The following is a 15355-nucleotide window of genomic DNA, read 5'->3' on the forward strand; positions in this document are numbered from 1 at the left end:
TATGTCGCAGGCCGAGACTGACTGACACCTAAGCCTTCAAGACTTGTGAATATTCTGCAGCTATAAACTGCAAATTATTGACATGCAAAGCGAGACATGAGCCCCTCTTCGGGAACAAAAAAAGTGAGGTCTGTTAAGTACCAAGAAGACCTCAGTTATCTGTTTACAACGTAAACTGCAGCGAGGGGATGAAGACCACCAGCAGCGTGCTACTTTGCAAAACAAAATAATTTGCCATCTTGTGTTTTTATAATGCCTGTATTAATGTAGAAAGATGTAAAAGAAATAAATTAGGAAATATTTTGTTTTGTACTGCCATTCTTATTGTATTTTTATACTTTTTGGCAGCATTAAATATTTTTTTAAATGGACAATATGCTCTTGTGTGCGCATTATGTTAGGCAGGAACTTTTAAGAGCTTGTTTTGCAGAAGAAGAAATGTTTTGCCTTAAGGTTTCCTGGTAGCCCGTCTTAACTGGAAAGTGGCAAAATGGTTAGAATATGTTTAAGCAAATATTTTCAGTAATGTTAAGTACTGTAGTTTGAGCTAGGAGGAACTCTTGCACATTTCTTTTGTAATACACCACTAATATTATTTTATTAATCTGACCAGTCGGTTTGGTAATCCTGATGTTTACTATGAAATATGCACAAAATGTTCACAGGCACTTTGTGAAGGGGAAGTGTTTTGGTGGTGGTGGTGGTTTAAAGGCAGCAAAGATGGGAAATCTTGCTACCCACAGCCATATACAATTAATGGGAGCTGAGAGCCAGGTGCAAAGTGCACAAAGTGAACGGTGTCTTTAATTAAATGGGTTTTGAATTGTGCCATCACAGTGTTGTATGTATGATGTTTTACTTCATGTCTCCTGTCAGTGTTCTCTGGGAAACAACCTGAACAGTTGCATTGGAAAAGGATAAAGTGGAATCTTGCTTGAAAGAGTTCTTCTAATGGACTCAGCAGGGTTTCTAGCTCTGTACTTTCTGTAGCAGAGCTGAGCTAAGTTCTGCACTTGCTGATGATCTTTGACAGTTTCAGATAAACCTTAATTAAAAACCCAAACAAACCTATATTTAATACAACTGTCTAAACTAGTATATGATGGGGTTTTATATGTAATTTGTACTTCACATATTTTTTAATGGGTTTTCATACAAATCATACAGGTGCTGAAAGCAAAGCATGGAAGAGGGGGAAAAGCTAGGCCAGCTAAGGTTCTAAAATAAGCAGCAACCTGAAATCTTAACAGAACTTGGTTTCGAGGCTCGTACATAAAAGCCAGTATGTTCAGAGTTGTGTTTAACTTGAAGCTGAATCAGGGGAATACTTAATGCCATTGCTTGAGCTAAATATGTGCTTGACACTGCCTTGAAATGGTCTGAATCACCAGAGTCTAGTTTATCTAAGTATTTTTAATTTCTTTAGGTGATTACTATTGTTTCTCATCTATATTGGAGAAGAAAACAACATCACAACTTGATTCAGCTGTCATTTTCAAGTTGGTGCAGGTGTGAGAGCAGTAGTATTTATAACGAAAGATCAAGGTCTGCCAAAACCACTGCAATAAACCTGTTGCTGAGTTCAGGAAATGGAGTCTGTTTATACTATTTGATAGGGCTTTGGATACAGCTTTTAGCCATTCATGCTTTTTACCTTCAGCTGTGATTCTCTTTTTCATTAGTTTTGTTATCTTTGATTGTGAGTAAGCAAATGTATAATTACTGACAATGTGCATGCGCTTCATTATTTTACCTCTGCTATCATAGGTAACTACCAAAGATGCAATTAACTTGGTTTATCTTGTGGGGTGTGGAAGGCTGAATGTACTTTGGCCCTTGTTGCACAGTGGACTCTTCTAATCAATATACTAATTTCCTTGCTTTTGAAGTTTTTAAAATTACTTCCCTCTGCTGAGCTGCTGCGCTAAACTTGATGTCAGGCTAACTTCATAATAGGCAAAGGGGACAAAGAGAGAGTAGTTCCAAAACCAGAGCTTTGTCAGGTTTGATTGAGGGTTGCTTTGCATCAGCAGAAGTCTTGGCTCACTGGCCCAGACCCTCCAACACGTGTATGTCTTTTATTATCTCAACTCGGTCATTCTCACTGCCACCTACTTTGACATAGTTCAATATCGACATGCCCAGGTCAGCGTGCGGGCCTGGAGTGTAGATGCTAGACACGTATTTCCAGTAGGCAGTGAGTTAGGAAAGGAGAGGGAGGAAAAAAGTTAAGTCAGAGAGAGTCTTCACCTGTCAGCACAGAGCCTGTCTGCCACCTCGCTCACACCAGTGATTAACTCCTATTCTTGGACAGAGTTCCTGTATTGCAGGATACCACCTGCCTCCCCAAAGGATGGCAGCAACCTTCACGTTTCTGTGTGACAGACCAGTTGGACCCTGTGAAGAAGTTTGTCACACAGCAGTTGGCCTGTGTTGGGAATAAAGACAAAAACAAAAACGCTCTTTTCTGCCATCTGCCTCATAGCGATTTATGCTCTTGTCTCAATTTTTTAGTCTACTTAGTTTTTCCAGCTAGTTTTAGGCCTATCAGACTTGCCTTGTTTTTCATACAGCCTTTTGTCTGCATCCTCTGGCTGCAATCACCTTTTCACTCGCCAGCCTAGTAATTAATTTCCTTAATTTCCTATTAAAGAAATACTTAAAAATATTCTGCTTAATTCCCACTTTCCAATCCTAGAACTACACCATCTCTCATCCATGACCTGCCATCACCTAGTAGTTCTCCATTGCTGTTCCCCTGGCAGGCACATTGTTTGAACTTGTTGCTGGTAAAACACAGTTTCTTGAGTTTGGAACAGTACAGGCTTTGCTTCCTTCCCATTCACCTGAGTATACCTCACATGGAATCCTTTTTTTTCTGTTCCTTTCTGTGAGCAACACAAGCTGCGTTGTATTTGGAGAAGAATCCAAGAGGAATTGCCACCAGTTTTGAAAGCTCATAGCTGCTTCCCTGTTTTCTTGTACTTGCCATTCTCTTCTTCTCCATGTTAAGTTTCCAATTAGAAAAATAAGCTTGGTTGCTTTTCTTGCTTATAGCACTTCATAGAATCATAGAATCATAGGGGTTGGAAGGGACCTCGAAAGATCATCTAGTCCAACCCCCCTGCCAGAGCAAGGTCACCTAGAGTACATCACACAGGAATGCGTCCAGACGGGTCTTGAATGTCTCCAGTGAGGAAGACTCTACAACCTCTCTGGGCAGCCTGTTCCAGTGCTCTGTCACTCTCACAGTAAAAAAATTTTTTCTGATATTCACCTTAAACCTCCTATGCTCCAATTTGTATCCATCACTCCTTGTCCTATCACTAGTCATCACTGAAAAAAGCTTAGCTCCATCTTCTTGACACTCACCCTTTACATATTTGTAAACATTGATGAGGTCACCCCTCAGTCTCCTTTTCTCCAAACTAAAGAGACCCAGCTCTCTCAGCCTTTCCTCATAAGGGAGAATAGCTTCAGTTTTTAAACTCCTAGAAGCTCCCTGCAAATGTGTTGCTTTGAAAGTATTTCCGGTTGTGGCAAAGGTCCCTGAAAGCAGCCATCCTGCCTCTCTCATGTGGGTTTTGGGTAAGTGCTTGGTAGTTGCAGTCGTAACATCAGACACCACCATTTAGATCCTGATTTTTATTATTTTAAAGAATGAGCACCATTCTGGGGAATCTTAACAATTTTTTTTTGTGCCACAGGGCTTATTATTTTTTCACAAGGTATTAAAAAAATAAAAGTTTGTGGCCTTTCTGGAATGGTTAAGGTTCCTCCTTAGTAAGTAGTTTATAAGCCAAGAATGAGGCTTTTCTGCAGCATAGCAATCAATTGTGTATTGCTTTTTCCTAATTTGAAGATGGAGCTACAGAGTCATTTTAGTAATCGTGAATCTCTGACAAAAGTAAGTCAAAGACTTGCTGATTAAAACCACCAGTCCAACAAACAAAAGTAACATTGTCACACATGCAAACTGCCTGCAGGATGCAGTAGTATACCTCACCCCTGTTCTGAGGATCTGTGCACTTGAGGGAGAGACTGCAGGGCCACACCGTAACCCAGAAAGCAGACAAGCTCAGGAGATGAGAAGGCTGATGCAATTCTGAACATGGAGTTATCGTAACTTCAGAGCGTGGAGAATTTTAGAAGAGCTCCAAGCAATAAAATCATAAGAACTTCAAGCCTTTTAACTGCTCGCAGATATTAGATTTCTTGCCTCCTACTTGTTAATAGCTGAAGAGAGATGCCAGTAGTGGAAAACTGCTCATGACCAGCATGGATATAAATGTCAGTCAGTCCAGTGAGTAAGAGCAGAGAATAAGATTTTTAAATTTATTTTTATTTTATTTTCTATTGCCTGCTTTTCTCACAAATTTATTGCAAGATTTTGGTGAACACGTTAATTAGCTGTTAAATACCTTGGGGAAAAGGGGGCAGGAAAGCTACCCTAGCTACTGCTAGTTAACTATATGATGGCATTTCTAAGTTAAAATACATTTAAATGCTATTTTTTTTTTCCTTTCTCCTTAGAGATCTTGCTGTTATAATTAGGAGCTTACCTGATGCCTTCACATGTGATGTATTCTCTCGGAGCACAAACAGTTTTTCTTCAGCTGTAGAACTACAGAAGGAAGAGCAGGTGGCAGGGCCGGGTCTGCCCTGAAACCAACGTTTCAGTCCCAGTTCCCGTTGCCCTCTGCAGCAGGTTGTCAGTGCAGCGCCTGGCCACCTGCCTGCCCTGCCTCTGAGCACACAAATCAGGAGGGATTCCCGGCACGTCCCTATTTAGAAACAGTTGGAGAGTGTTAAAAAATCTTGGTTGGCTTGTCCTCTTAAGATGTTTGCAACCTAAGTACTGGTTTAGCCAAAGCGACAATGATAAAAAATTACTATGTCTAAGCTATTTGAGGGAATATTTTTTTGATAAATTGTACCTTTTATCTTTTAAGGAAGGAAAATACAACTCTCATGCCTCAGAAAAATGTGGAATGCTTCCTTAGTGTTGCTTCAGAAGCCCTGTTTTTCCTCCTGGAGCTTTTATCACTGCTTCTCCTTGTTCCAAGCTGTACTAATTTTGATTGAAGTTTAATTTATTATCACACTTGCTATGATTTTTATTAACGTAGTTTTGCAGTTCAATATCTTCTCAATTGTGTAGCTTCTCAAATGCCGCTGGCCATACATCAGATTGCATCCTGAGTAATACAATTGATCAATACAACTATTTCCCACTTGGTTAACTTTCTGTGGATACCCAAGCAACACTGCTTGTTGCCCAGATAAGGTTTTACTCTTCAGATTATTTAATTGATCATTTAAAACCCACGCAAGTTGGACTTCAGTATGTCAAGTTTTTTTAGTACCTTGTATATTTTAGAGCTGCACGATACATTCTGCATCTTGAACAAAGCTGTGTGCCCATGTCAAACAGCTGCAGCGAACCCTCCTTGGCTGTGTTATGTCTCAAGGTACTGAAACACCAAGGCTCTATGCAAATGAGCTCCTTACAGTGCAAAGCATGTGCTCTGCACATGTACCGAGCATCACCTTGAATGCCAGGTTGCAGATGTTAGAGACACTGAAGAAGTTCTCTGTGGCACGGTTGAAGTTCACAGCTGCTAGAATAATGGCACTAGTGAATAGCGCTAAATGCAGCAGTTAATTTGATCCCAAAGGAACTAAGTAGTTAAACAGAGCTAACTAAATAAAGCTAATACCATCATCTTATAAAAAAAGTGCCTCAACAAAACCCTAATAAACTTAATCTTGTACTGGTTGGTAATTCCTTTTTTCACCCACACCAACAGCATATGACTGTTGAAAAAGCCTCATTAAGCATGTTCAATGCATACATAACCCTTTGCAAATAGCTGTGTGCATTGCATAAGCACTGTGCAAGCTGTGGTTGGAGATCTGGCTCTTGGGTGGGTGCTGTTCAGTACCTTGGGAGTTAGAGTAGCACAAGGCTGCAGTTATCTGAACCCTGCACAACTGCAGGGATGCTCCCATGCTCATCTAGTAGAAGGACCCACACTAAGGCAATGCAGAGGTAGGTTTCCATCCTTTTATTTCTGAAGACTTGTTTTCACCTCCAGAAAGCTTCAGGAAGGTAGAGCTGATTTAATCAGCCATCTCCATCACGTTGGTTTGCTCAGAGACTCCAACAGAACTCTACAAGTTAAATATTCTGTCCCTTTTAAAAACCACCTTTCTTTGTGGCAGCTGTCAGTTCGAAGTATTCTTCTTGCCCTCATCCATCCACTCCTCTAAAAAAGCCCAACCAGAGTTTATGTTCCAAGATGAGTATGTTTAAACTGCTCGGCTGTTCTTTCTTGACCTATTCTCTAGTATGTCAGCAAAGCCCCAGCTCAAACCAAACATGATCATTAGACCACGCAGAGGCATCAGTGCACGGAAAAGAGAACCGAGTATCTCCTACAGCTTCATTCTAAGGTTGGCTTCTGATTTTACTGGTAAATCTGATACACCCTGCTGGCTTTCAGGTCTGAAGCTGAAACCAGGACCATGATCAGCTTCAGCTTCTGACTTCTTAGAAGGTCAGATTCTAATCAAGGAAAATGAATACTTGCTTCCAGATTCAGCAGTGCATAAGATCAAGCAAGCAGTTCATGTGATTTACACAGGCCTCTGTGCTTGAAGTTCAGAAGCACTCCAAGTATTTATTGGTTCAAGGCAGAAGTTTCCAACCAGCCTGGCAGATTCAGCTTTCTAAACTAACCTACAGCAGCCAAGTACAGTCTTGTAACAGTTACCAAATCTCTCTGTGCTCAGTACTTTCCACTTAAACATGATGTATTATATTCACAGAGAAGCTGAGAATCCATCACAATGAAGAATGACATCAGAAAAATATTTAGTTTATTAGTCCTTTTTAAAAAATGCAAAATTTGAATAAATAGTATTTGTAAGCCTGCATTTTAAGATGTTGTTTGAAGGTATTAGGACACACAATTACATGAAGCACTAGCTTCAGTTCCCCAAGGTTGTTTGCCCTGCACCATCTACTCCTGCAAAGCAGACTTCAGCCTGGGAAACACTTAAATTTCTTCATGTTCTGTGGAAAAAGAACAGTAACTGAATACTCACTTGTTATATCCAACTATAGTTGAATATAACTAATGTTCAAATATTAGTCCTCTGTGACAGCTATTCACTATGATTCACACCTCATAAGCTTTCAGAAACCCTAGAAGATGAATACCACATCCTTTGGGTGATCAGTCACATTCACTGAGTAGTTGGACTGAACTGTTTGTCTTCACCAACAGGCACAAGCTTTCCAGCAAAGCTGACCGCTGAATCTTATGTCTACACCTTTAACAGATCTCTTCAGGACTGCTGCTGTTCCTTTCCTCATCATTTGTACTACTGGCATGACAATACCATACACACACAAAATCTATTTAGCAGACAAAATGCTGAAAATTATAGCCTGTATATACATCATGCTTATTAATTCATAAGCTATAACTTAGAAATGTTAACTTTGTTACTTTTAAATAAGGTCATGGGACCAGGAACTTCCAAGAGACAAAATTTAACATGTAACCTAATAACATGACAAGTACCATTACAGACATAAAATGCATAAATTAGTCATCATGTGACTAGTGTCTCAGATGAAGCTTATTAAATGTACAGATACCAGACTGCCTGCTAGCAGGGCAATGTTTTAATTCCTTTCTATTTCAGAGCACTGTATTCATCCTCGAATCAGTCTAAGAAGGCTCATCTACCTAGAAGGCTTTATTTTTAGTACCACTGCAGCCTGTGGAAACAGAATGGAAACTATACAACAGAAGCAGGCCAGAAAAGATCGACCAGGCTGTTTTATCACTTGCAGTCTCCCTAGCTGAAGCTACCACAGCAGTATGGGGGAAAGAGGGCAGAACTCATCACTTCAGATCTTCACTTACTTCACCCAGAAGATTTTGGAAGAAAAAACAAACAAACAAAACTAAGATCCACAGTTGACATAGAAGAGTAGGGTTTTATCTTCAAAAGAAAATCTGTGACTGCACATCAGTCTCAAGTTCTCAGGTACATGAAAAAGGTGCACTAAAGCTTTTTGATAGCAATAACACTTAAACATAGGAAAAGCTTTTTTAAAAAATATTTTATTAGAAAAAAAGGCAACAAAAATTATTCAATAAACAACTGTACAAAACATACTTCTTCAGTCAATCTGTGAAAGTTACCCTAATTCCTTTAGCTACCCACATCTGCAAAAAGATTTTTTTCTTAAATAAAGAACTTATGTACACAACAAATTAAGCTGCTGTTGCTTGGCAATTACTATATAATCTCCTTTGCCAGGGATGTTTGAGACTGCACACGACTTACAGACCTGAACTGCAAACTGATCAGAAGAGTGCAGGTGGAAGGCCGTTGCCAAAAAGTAAGCGCCAAGAACTTGGTATTTTCCATTGTGAAGAAGTATCTGTGGAATTGTTGCTCTGCAACAAAAACAGAATAATTCTTTCCTTTTTAAATAATAATGATGGAATTCTATCTCTGGCTCATCTATTAAAATAACAAGCAGCATTTCAAGTGTCCGTATCATTGTGGCATTCTTTACAGCAGAGTACTGGAAGACTGAACTTAAACATTTATGCAGTCTTCCCCTACACCTTTCATACAAAGGGACCAGGGTTTAGGTTTGGTTTTTCAGGTGGGGAAACTCACTGTGAGATTTTAATAAAAATTTATCTTTAATTTGGTGTATTCTTGATGACCAAGGGCCAATACGAACCAAACCCATACAGTTCTAACTTCTCTAAAATTCAGCTGAATAACATTTGTAATGTTCCGGCCTGAAGAAAAATGAAAATAACAGATATAAAGTAGAAAAGCAAGAACTCTAGATCAAACAGCACTTACTTCGCATTTAATTAGCTGGAGCCACTCATTAAGATAGTTAACAAGGGTAAAGGCATCAGGGATGTTGTCCCCTTCTGAACAGAATTTCAGAAGAACTGCCATTTGGATTCCTTTTGAGCAGCTGCAACAAAAATGAGCAGGCATTTCTATTTATTTTCTGAATCCAGAACAATTATATTTATGTATTAAGAAAAACAACAATCTGCATATGGCTTGCTTATAAAAAAAAAAAAAACACAACAAAAAACAAAACCAAACAAAAAATAAAAATGTCTGCATATATAGAGAGAGATTTTTTTTTTTTTCACTCTGCAGACTTGCTTGGTTGCATTACCACACTTTCATGTTCTTTTTCTTAGTCTTGAATTTTCTCTTTGCTTTGTGATTCAGGAATCCTGGGCCATGGAAGAGTAACTCAGGGCTCTTTTACATACTTAGTTTGCATTTTTGTGCATTAGTGTGCATTTTGCAAGGATCCTTTGATACTATCAGTCTTTATCTTTCTGTGTATTTCAAACAGCAGTTTGCAGGCTGCGTAGTATTACTTCACTCATAATATTCTCATTTTTTTCATTTAGATATAAAGATTGGGGTTTTTTATAGATTTTTTTTTCCCCCTAAAATCTTGGGAGTTCTTGTCTTTTGCGTTTGTATATTGTTTCCATAATGAAGTGAGTACAAAGGTGAGCATGATATTAGTAACTTTCCTACTGTTGGATGCAACAGTGTGGATAGCTGTCAAAAGCAATACCAAAAAATACTAGTGAATTTTTCACCTGACAGTTAGAAAACAAGCACCTTTTGCAGAGCTAACACAGTTGCACCATATTGAGCATTACGATCCAAAATTTGAAATTCAGACATGCTTTTGGCACAACTTCTGATGTATACACCTTTCAACAAAAACCCACACCTAATTGTTCACTGGTCCTGAAATCTTAACTCACTTTAAGTGCTCAGAATTTTTTTTTTTACAACTCCTGATGGAACTATTTGTCATGGAAGACAGTTTTAATTAAAAGTATCACAGGCACAGAAATTTTACTATTTATAAATAGTGGTTTGCATAAAATCAGATACTATATTAATCATAATCTGAATTGTAAAAGCTTTATTATTTTCCTTTGGCCCATTCACTTATATTTTTATTGGATTTTAACTTTATGATGCAGTATTCCCCATTTTTTCCCTCTTAATTATGGGCTTGATCTGGAAGTTCTATTCCTACAAAACCCCCTTTTTTATGACAAGAAGGAGTTTTCCTATAACAGCAGTTTAAAAGAGTTTCACCCATGTGATGGAAACAAAACTTCTGACATCTTTCTGTGCTTATCTTCAGGCAACTAACCTCTCAGTAAACAACAGCTTTGTGATGCCACCTCCAGGAATATGTAGAACTTTTTCTGTGTCATTTATTCCAGGGTAAGCTGCTACTTTTTCCATTTCTTTCCAGTTCAGCTCCTGCATACGGCCTCCAACTGCTTTCTCAAGATCAGGTGTAAGTAGGTAACGTAGCGGTGTTCTAGGAATAAAAGAATACATGCAGTCTGACAATAAAAGACACTATCATTGTTAATGCATATGACAGAAAGAAGCTGCAAGCATTGAGGACCTCACACCTGCAATGAAAAATTGCAAAGACATTCCCTTCCTCCTCAAATCAAAGTTAAAAAGTAGATTGTGGCTTCAAAACAGTAAAAACTACTCCACTTTCTGCCACAAATAGAACTAAGGTAGAGGCTCAAATAACTGGCAAGTACCAGATACATAAGCACACAAATAGTAGCACTGCTTATGCTTGTCAGAATGATTTACGAAAAAAATATGCTTCTCCTTCCTTCAGATAGAAGGTGATTAAATTAGTTAGGGTAAACTTGGGCTTCACTGTGATACAGCATTTTTAACAAGCTCCCGCTACAAATATCTGCAGACTTCAGTCAAGTCTAAGTATTGTCTGAATGCATCACCCTCACTCTTCAGTGACTCTGCTATCAGAGTTATCCTGTGGGGCTGTTGGAGGCAAGGTGTTAAATAACCACAACTTATGACTCAGACCAGATTGAATAACCATCAGTCCCTCTCATTTCTTCCCATGTTAGTTGGCCGTTCTGCAACCGTACACAAATATCTCTAGTAACTATATCTGGGACATGCACAGACCTAAACCTCCTTTAAGGCCCTAAGCATTTAGCAGCCTGAGGTTAACAAGCAGTCATTTGCAAAAAATACTGATTTTTGGTTTTGGTTACATCACCAATCATGATTTCCTCAATCAGCAAGTAACGCTTGTTTTTTAAAGGAGTAATATCTAATAAAAATACTTCAGTCTGAGCCTTGCAGTTGTCTCCCAACAAATAAGAATCTATAACTTCCTTTAAAAAAAAAAAGAACAACTTAATACATTAGAGAAAACCTTCAAAATGCAGAGTAATGAATAAAAGGTAAAAAACTAAATTATATTCTAATTAACTGTTAAAAATCTAACCTGAGCTGTATGTTAGCAGCTAAGCCCTGACATTGTTCGCAGTCACAGAAAATTAAGAAGTTAAAACTGAGGCTCTTTGCCCAAAAGTGCAGGCCAAGTGCAATTTACTTATATCTTATTATAAGCTCAGTACTTTCATCACTAGTAACTACCAATGTTCAGAGGCTCATCCTGTATAATATAATACCTAATATACTATTAAAAGATTTGATGACCAATGTACACAGCAAAGGAAAAGAATCCTGCCAGAAGTACTCAGTAGAGGGAAACACCTCAGTTTGTCAAAAGTAACAGAAACATTAATTAGGTCTTTTAATGCAAACATACCCAAGAAGTTGCTCATCATCGCGCTGGTAGGCATGGCTGCTAGACAGAATGATGACTCTGGCACATTTGCTGCTTTCCACCCAAGACAGCAGTGTTTGACAGAAGGGCCTGTACTTATTCTTTATGCAAAGACAGAGAAAAAAAGTGAAAATATATTGTGTCCTTAAAAAAAAAGCCAGAAGCCAACAATACTAGGTGTTACATAGAAAATTAACCACTGAGGTACACTTTTCCTCATTTCTAATTAGTCTTCAACTTCAAATAGATTTTTTAAAAGCACTGGACTACCCTGGTTGCTTACTTAATCAAAACTACAGTGTAATGATAAAACTTACCACTAAGACCATGTTAACAACAGCAGTATCACCTGTTTTGTGTGTCATTAATACCAGTGGAAAAATCTTGAGAGTAAGATGGGGTGGTATGACGACACAGTATTTTTCCACATTTTGAACTGCTAAAAATGGCAGTATTCTGCTTATTTTAAATTACAGCCACTGTCCAGTTAACTAGTAATTCTAAAGTCTTTGGTGCTTTACATTATAAATGCAGTTTAAATGAATATAGAACACTATGGAATAATTCAATTGCAGTGACATAAAATATTAAGCTATTACAATAAAAGAGAAACACACAAAGACAGTAAGTTTACAGAAAAACAAAGAAACAGACAAAGCCCAGACCATTTTGTGTTTTCAAGACTGCTAATATCAAAGGACCCATTTATACCAAAAACCACCACCATAGGTGGGTTTTTCTGAGGCTTTGAAAAACAAAACCTCAACTCTCAGGGAATGCAGAAGTCAGTTTTTGTTATCTGAAATTGTATCAACTGCAGAGCCTGTGTAGAAAAATCTTTTGCTCTTTTTCAGTCTGTTGTTTTGTTTTTGCTTTATGAAACAAAATATTTTACAAGCATAATTCTTCTAGTTTTGTTTATTTAGTGTTAAAATTTACCTAGTCCACTTAAAAGTATTTGCCAGCAGAACTATTCAAACTGAATAGTGAAGCGAGAACAATCAATGACTGTACGTACCTTTATAAAAGGTGATCTGATCTGCAGAACTACAAGTTTCTTTGCAGGTAAGGAATACACTACGAGAAGAAATAAATAAAGTTTTGTAAGAGGCAACAAATAAAGATATATGGGTTTAGAAGTCTTGAGATTTATCCAGTTTATGAAACTCAGGATAATAAACCTTTTAACTATCAATTAATACAGGAAAGTGTGACAATATCCATCATGTTAAAAATATGTATTTTTGTGCATTGTCTTAACCGGACTTAATTTCACTTGTCATAAATTCAAAAGATTGAATGAAGAAAAATATATGGTGATATGCCTCAGATAATCTCTTCATGCAGCTTTGCAAGGATTGACAGATTATTCTGAGATGTCCATTATTTAAGAGGAGGAAAAAAAAATGATTAAATGCAATGATAAATAGAGGGAAGGAAGAAGAGAGGATAAATATCCTTCTAGACCAGAAAGTCAGTTCACATTCCAGTATAAGTATGTGCATGCTTCGTGTTGCTTTGGATTAAAACCAGAGACAGAGTTGGCTGCACTATCATATGGCTGAAATTCAACATTTCTTATTAGTTCCATATGTAAAATTTGTTATTCAAAATATCAAGAGCAACAGTTTCCCCTGTGAAGGGTAAACACAGTCTTACCTGTAAGTTACTGAAGTTATTACTGACATCAGTTTAAACCTTGTTCACACAAGCAAAATGTAGTAACAACGAAAGTAACATACTTGCACCTTATGCAGCATTCAGTACCCACCTTCAGCATTTATACTCAGCTCCGTTGAGTTATCTTCTGCTGTTGCATATGGATTATTTCCAACCATTGGCACCAGGCAATCCGTGTAGAAGTAACCAACTTTAGTCATGTTGAGTGTGGAAATCACGAGGTCTATTGCCAGCTGACCAACATTTCCCACCGACACAGCTGGCTGAAGTAAGAGAAGTTAATGATTTACAGTGTGTATTATGGACAATAGAATATGCTCTTCAAACAGTTAAAGTTTAAATTGCTTCAATTCTGGCCCAACGTTATTACTAAAAGTGGCTGCTCAGTCTCTGACAAAGGTAACTATTTCTTAACAGATTAGTAATGCAAACATTGATCCCTGTCCAACAAAACTTCCTGGCCACTTCAGTAAAGTTAAACAAAAGCTTGGAAACTTGTCACCTCCTTTTTTCGGATACAGAGTAGATGAAAGTCCCCCAAACGACCACTGCGGAGACTGGCGGGCCTCAAGTGACACCTAGTGGTCATGTTGACATTGCAAATTAAACCTAGAAATCTCAGACTGACCCATATATGAGTCGATCGTTTTTTATATTTTAAGGATGAAAATACTAAGCATTGTCTTGGAATAATCTCACGGGAACTGCAATAGGTTATCGCCAACTGGGGAAGATACTGACTTAATTTGATGACACAGAAACTCAAGAGTGTGTGTCCTTCTACAGAAAACTATATTACAGGAAGACAACGGTAAAATTTTCAGTTGCTTCCCTGTAATATAAAAGCAAGTCCCTGTCTACGAATTGCTGCTGCCACCACCTGTGGAAACACCGAATGTGATGCTGACAAGCCCGTGGCGAAAGAGGACGCAGCAGCACTCACAGATTGCCAGGACAAGCTGGCTGGTATGGAACGGCCTGCTACTCCCAAAGAAAACAGCCGGGATCTGCTTCCTGTGCCTAGTCAGCTGATGTGCCATGACTTCCCGTGCAGAGTCATGCCAGGCTGCGCAACCCTCGACGGGCAATAACACAGTAAAGGGACTCACTACACAGGAAAAATAATGGTTTGCTACTTAGCAGCCTGCACCGGCATTTTTACCCCACAATAACCGATGTAACCTCAAGTAGGTTATCTTAAACTGGTTGCACATCATGTATGAAGGTTATTAAAACACTTCCTAAACCAGTCTAAATGGGAGTTTACATAGAGTACAAATGAGGAATTTTTCGTTACAAACATATACTGCATCTAAATGAAAAATTAACCTTTCATTCCAGTGCCACCCGACAGATACTACAAATTTTGTAAGACAATATATGGCATTTCAACCTTAGAGTGAAAGCATATAGCTGTAGCTCAATATACAACGTCTAGTTTGACAAGAGCAGAAAACGTGGGGCTGAGGAAGGAGAAACCGACAGAAACGGAAGATGCCGCCTTAAGCTCTGCAGGAAATAGCTCTGGGAAGGACCTCTGTAAAAAGTACCCAGGGACGAATCCCGCGCGGGAGTGAGAGAGAACAAAGCATCCCGGCCTTCCTGCCCCACAGACGCGTGCCGAGCAGGCAGACAGGCCCCCACCCGCGCCCCACAACGCGCAGAGATGCCTCAGCGCCCAGACCCCGAGACGCGGCGGGCCCGCCCGCCCGCTCCGGGTTGCGCCGCTCGGGTACCGCTCCCTCAAGGCCACCGAGAGCGGGGTGGAAGGAGCCGCGCCACTTACCATGAGCAGAGTGAAGCCTGTGAAGTCGGAGCTGAGGGAGCCGCCGCCCCGCTCGCAAGGCACAAACATCGCGGCGGCAGGACGGGCGGCAGGACGGGCGGCAGGACGGGCGGCAGGAAGGCAGCGCCGGCTCCAGCGCCGCCCCCCTCAGCGGC

At 39.2% G+C, this 15355-nt stretch overlaps 2 protein-coding genes across 4 annotated transcripts in view; one reads left to right on the plus strand and one right to left on the minus strand.

Moving 5' to 3' along the window:
- PTPN2 (protein tyrosine phosphatase non-receptor type 2) overlaps positions 1 to 1590 on the plus strand; it is a 35091-nt gene extending 33501 nt beyond the window's left edge. For both annotated transcript variants that reach the window (XM_051610046.1, XM_051610047.1), the window contains exon 10: positions 11 to 1590. In XM_051610046.1, the coding sequence (XP_051466006.1) occupies positions 11 to 32 (22 nt within the window). In that variant the 3' untranslated portion in view covers positions 33 to 1590. The remainder of the gene's footprint in view (positions 1 to 10) is intronic.
- A 5270-nt stretch (positions 1591 to 6860) lies between these two features.
- Positions 6861 to 15303, minus strand: PSMG2 (proteasome assembly chaperone 2). 2 transcript variants are annotated; one of them, XM_051612127.1, is made up of 8 exons: positions 15201 to 15303; positions 13506 to 13677; positions 12753 to 12811; positions 11717 to 11835; positions 10253 to 10426; positions 8905 to 9025; positions 8372 to 8480; positions 6861 to 7078 (listed from the first exon to the last, which is right to left on the minus strand). In XM_051612127.1, exons 1-7 carry the CDS (start codon positions 15267 to 15269, stop codon positions 8388 to 8390), a joined length of 807 nt encoding a protein of 268 aa, XP_051468087.1. In that variant the 5' UTR covers positions 15270 to 15303; the 3' UTR covers positions 6861 to 7078; positions 8372 to 8387. The 2 variants fall into 2 exon arrangements, with proteins under 2 accessions (XP_051468087.1, XP_051468086.1); XM_051612126.1 differs by lacking the exon at positions 6861 to 7078 and having other exon boundaries at positions 8124 to 8480.
- Positions 15304 to 15355: the final 52 nt, after the last annotated feature.

Source organism: Apus apus, chromosome 2, assembly GCF_020740795.1.
Source record: "Apus apus isolate bApuApu2 chromosome 2, bApuApu2.pri.cur, whole genome shotgun sequence".
Lineage (NCBI taxonomy): Eukaryota > Metazoa > Chordata > Aves > Apodiformes > Apodidae > Apus > Apus apus.

Excerpts from the sequence above, each read along its gene's own strand:
- PSMG2 (XM_051612127.1), bottom strand. The coding sequence starts at position 15,269 with ATGTTTGTGCCTTGCGAGCGGGGCGGCGGCTCCCTCAGCTCCGACTTC. Across the intron at positions 11,836-12,752 it reads TCAGATCACCTTTTATAAAG|AATAAGTACAGGCCCTTCTG; the intron begins GTACGTACAGTC and ends CTTTGCATAAAG. Across the intron at positions 8,481-8,904 it reads TCCAGCTAATTAAATGCGAA|AGCAACAATTCCACAGATAC; the intron begins GTAAGTGCTGTT and ends TTTTTGTTGCAG.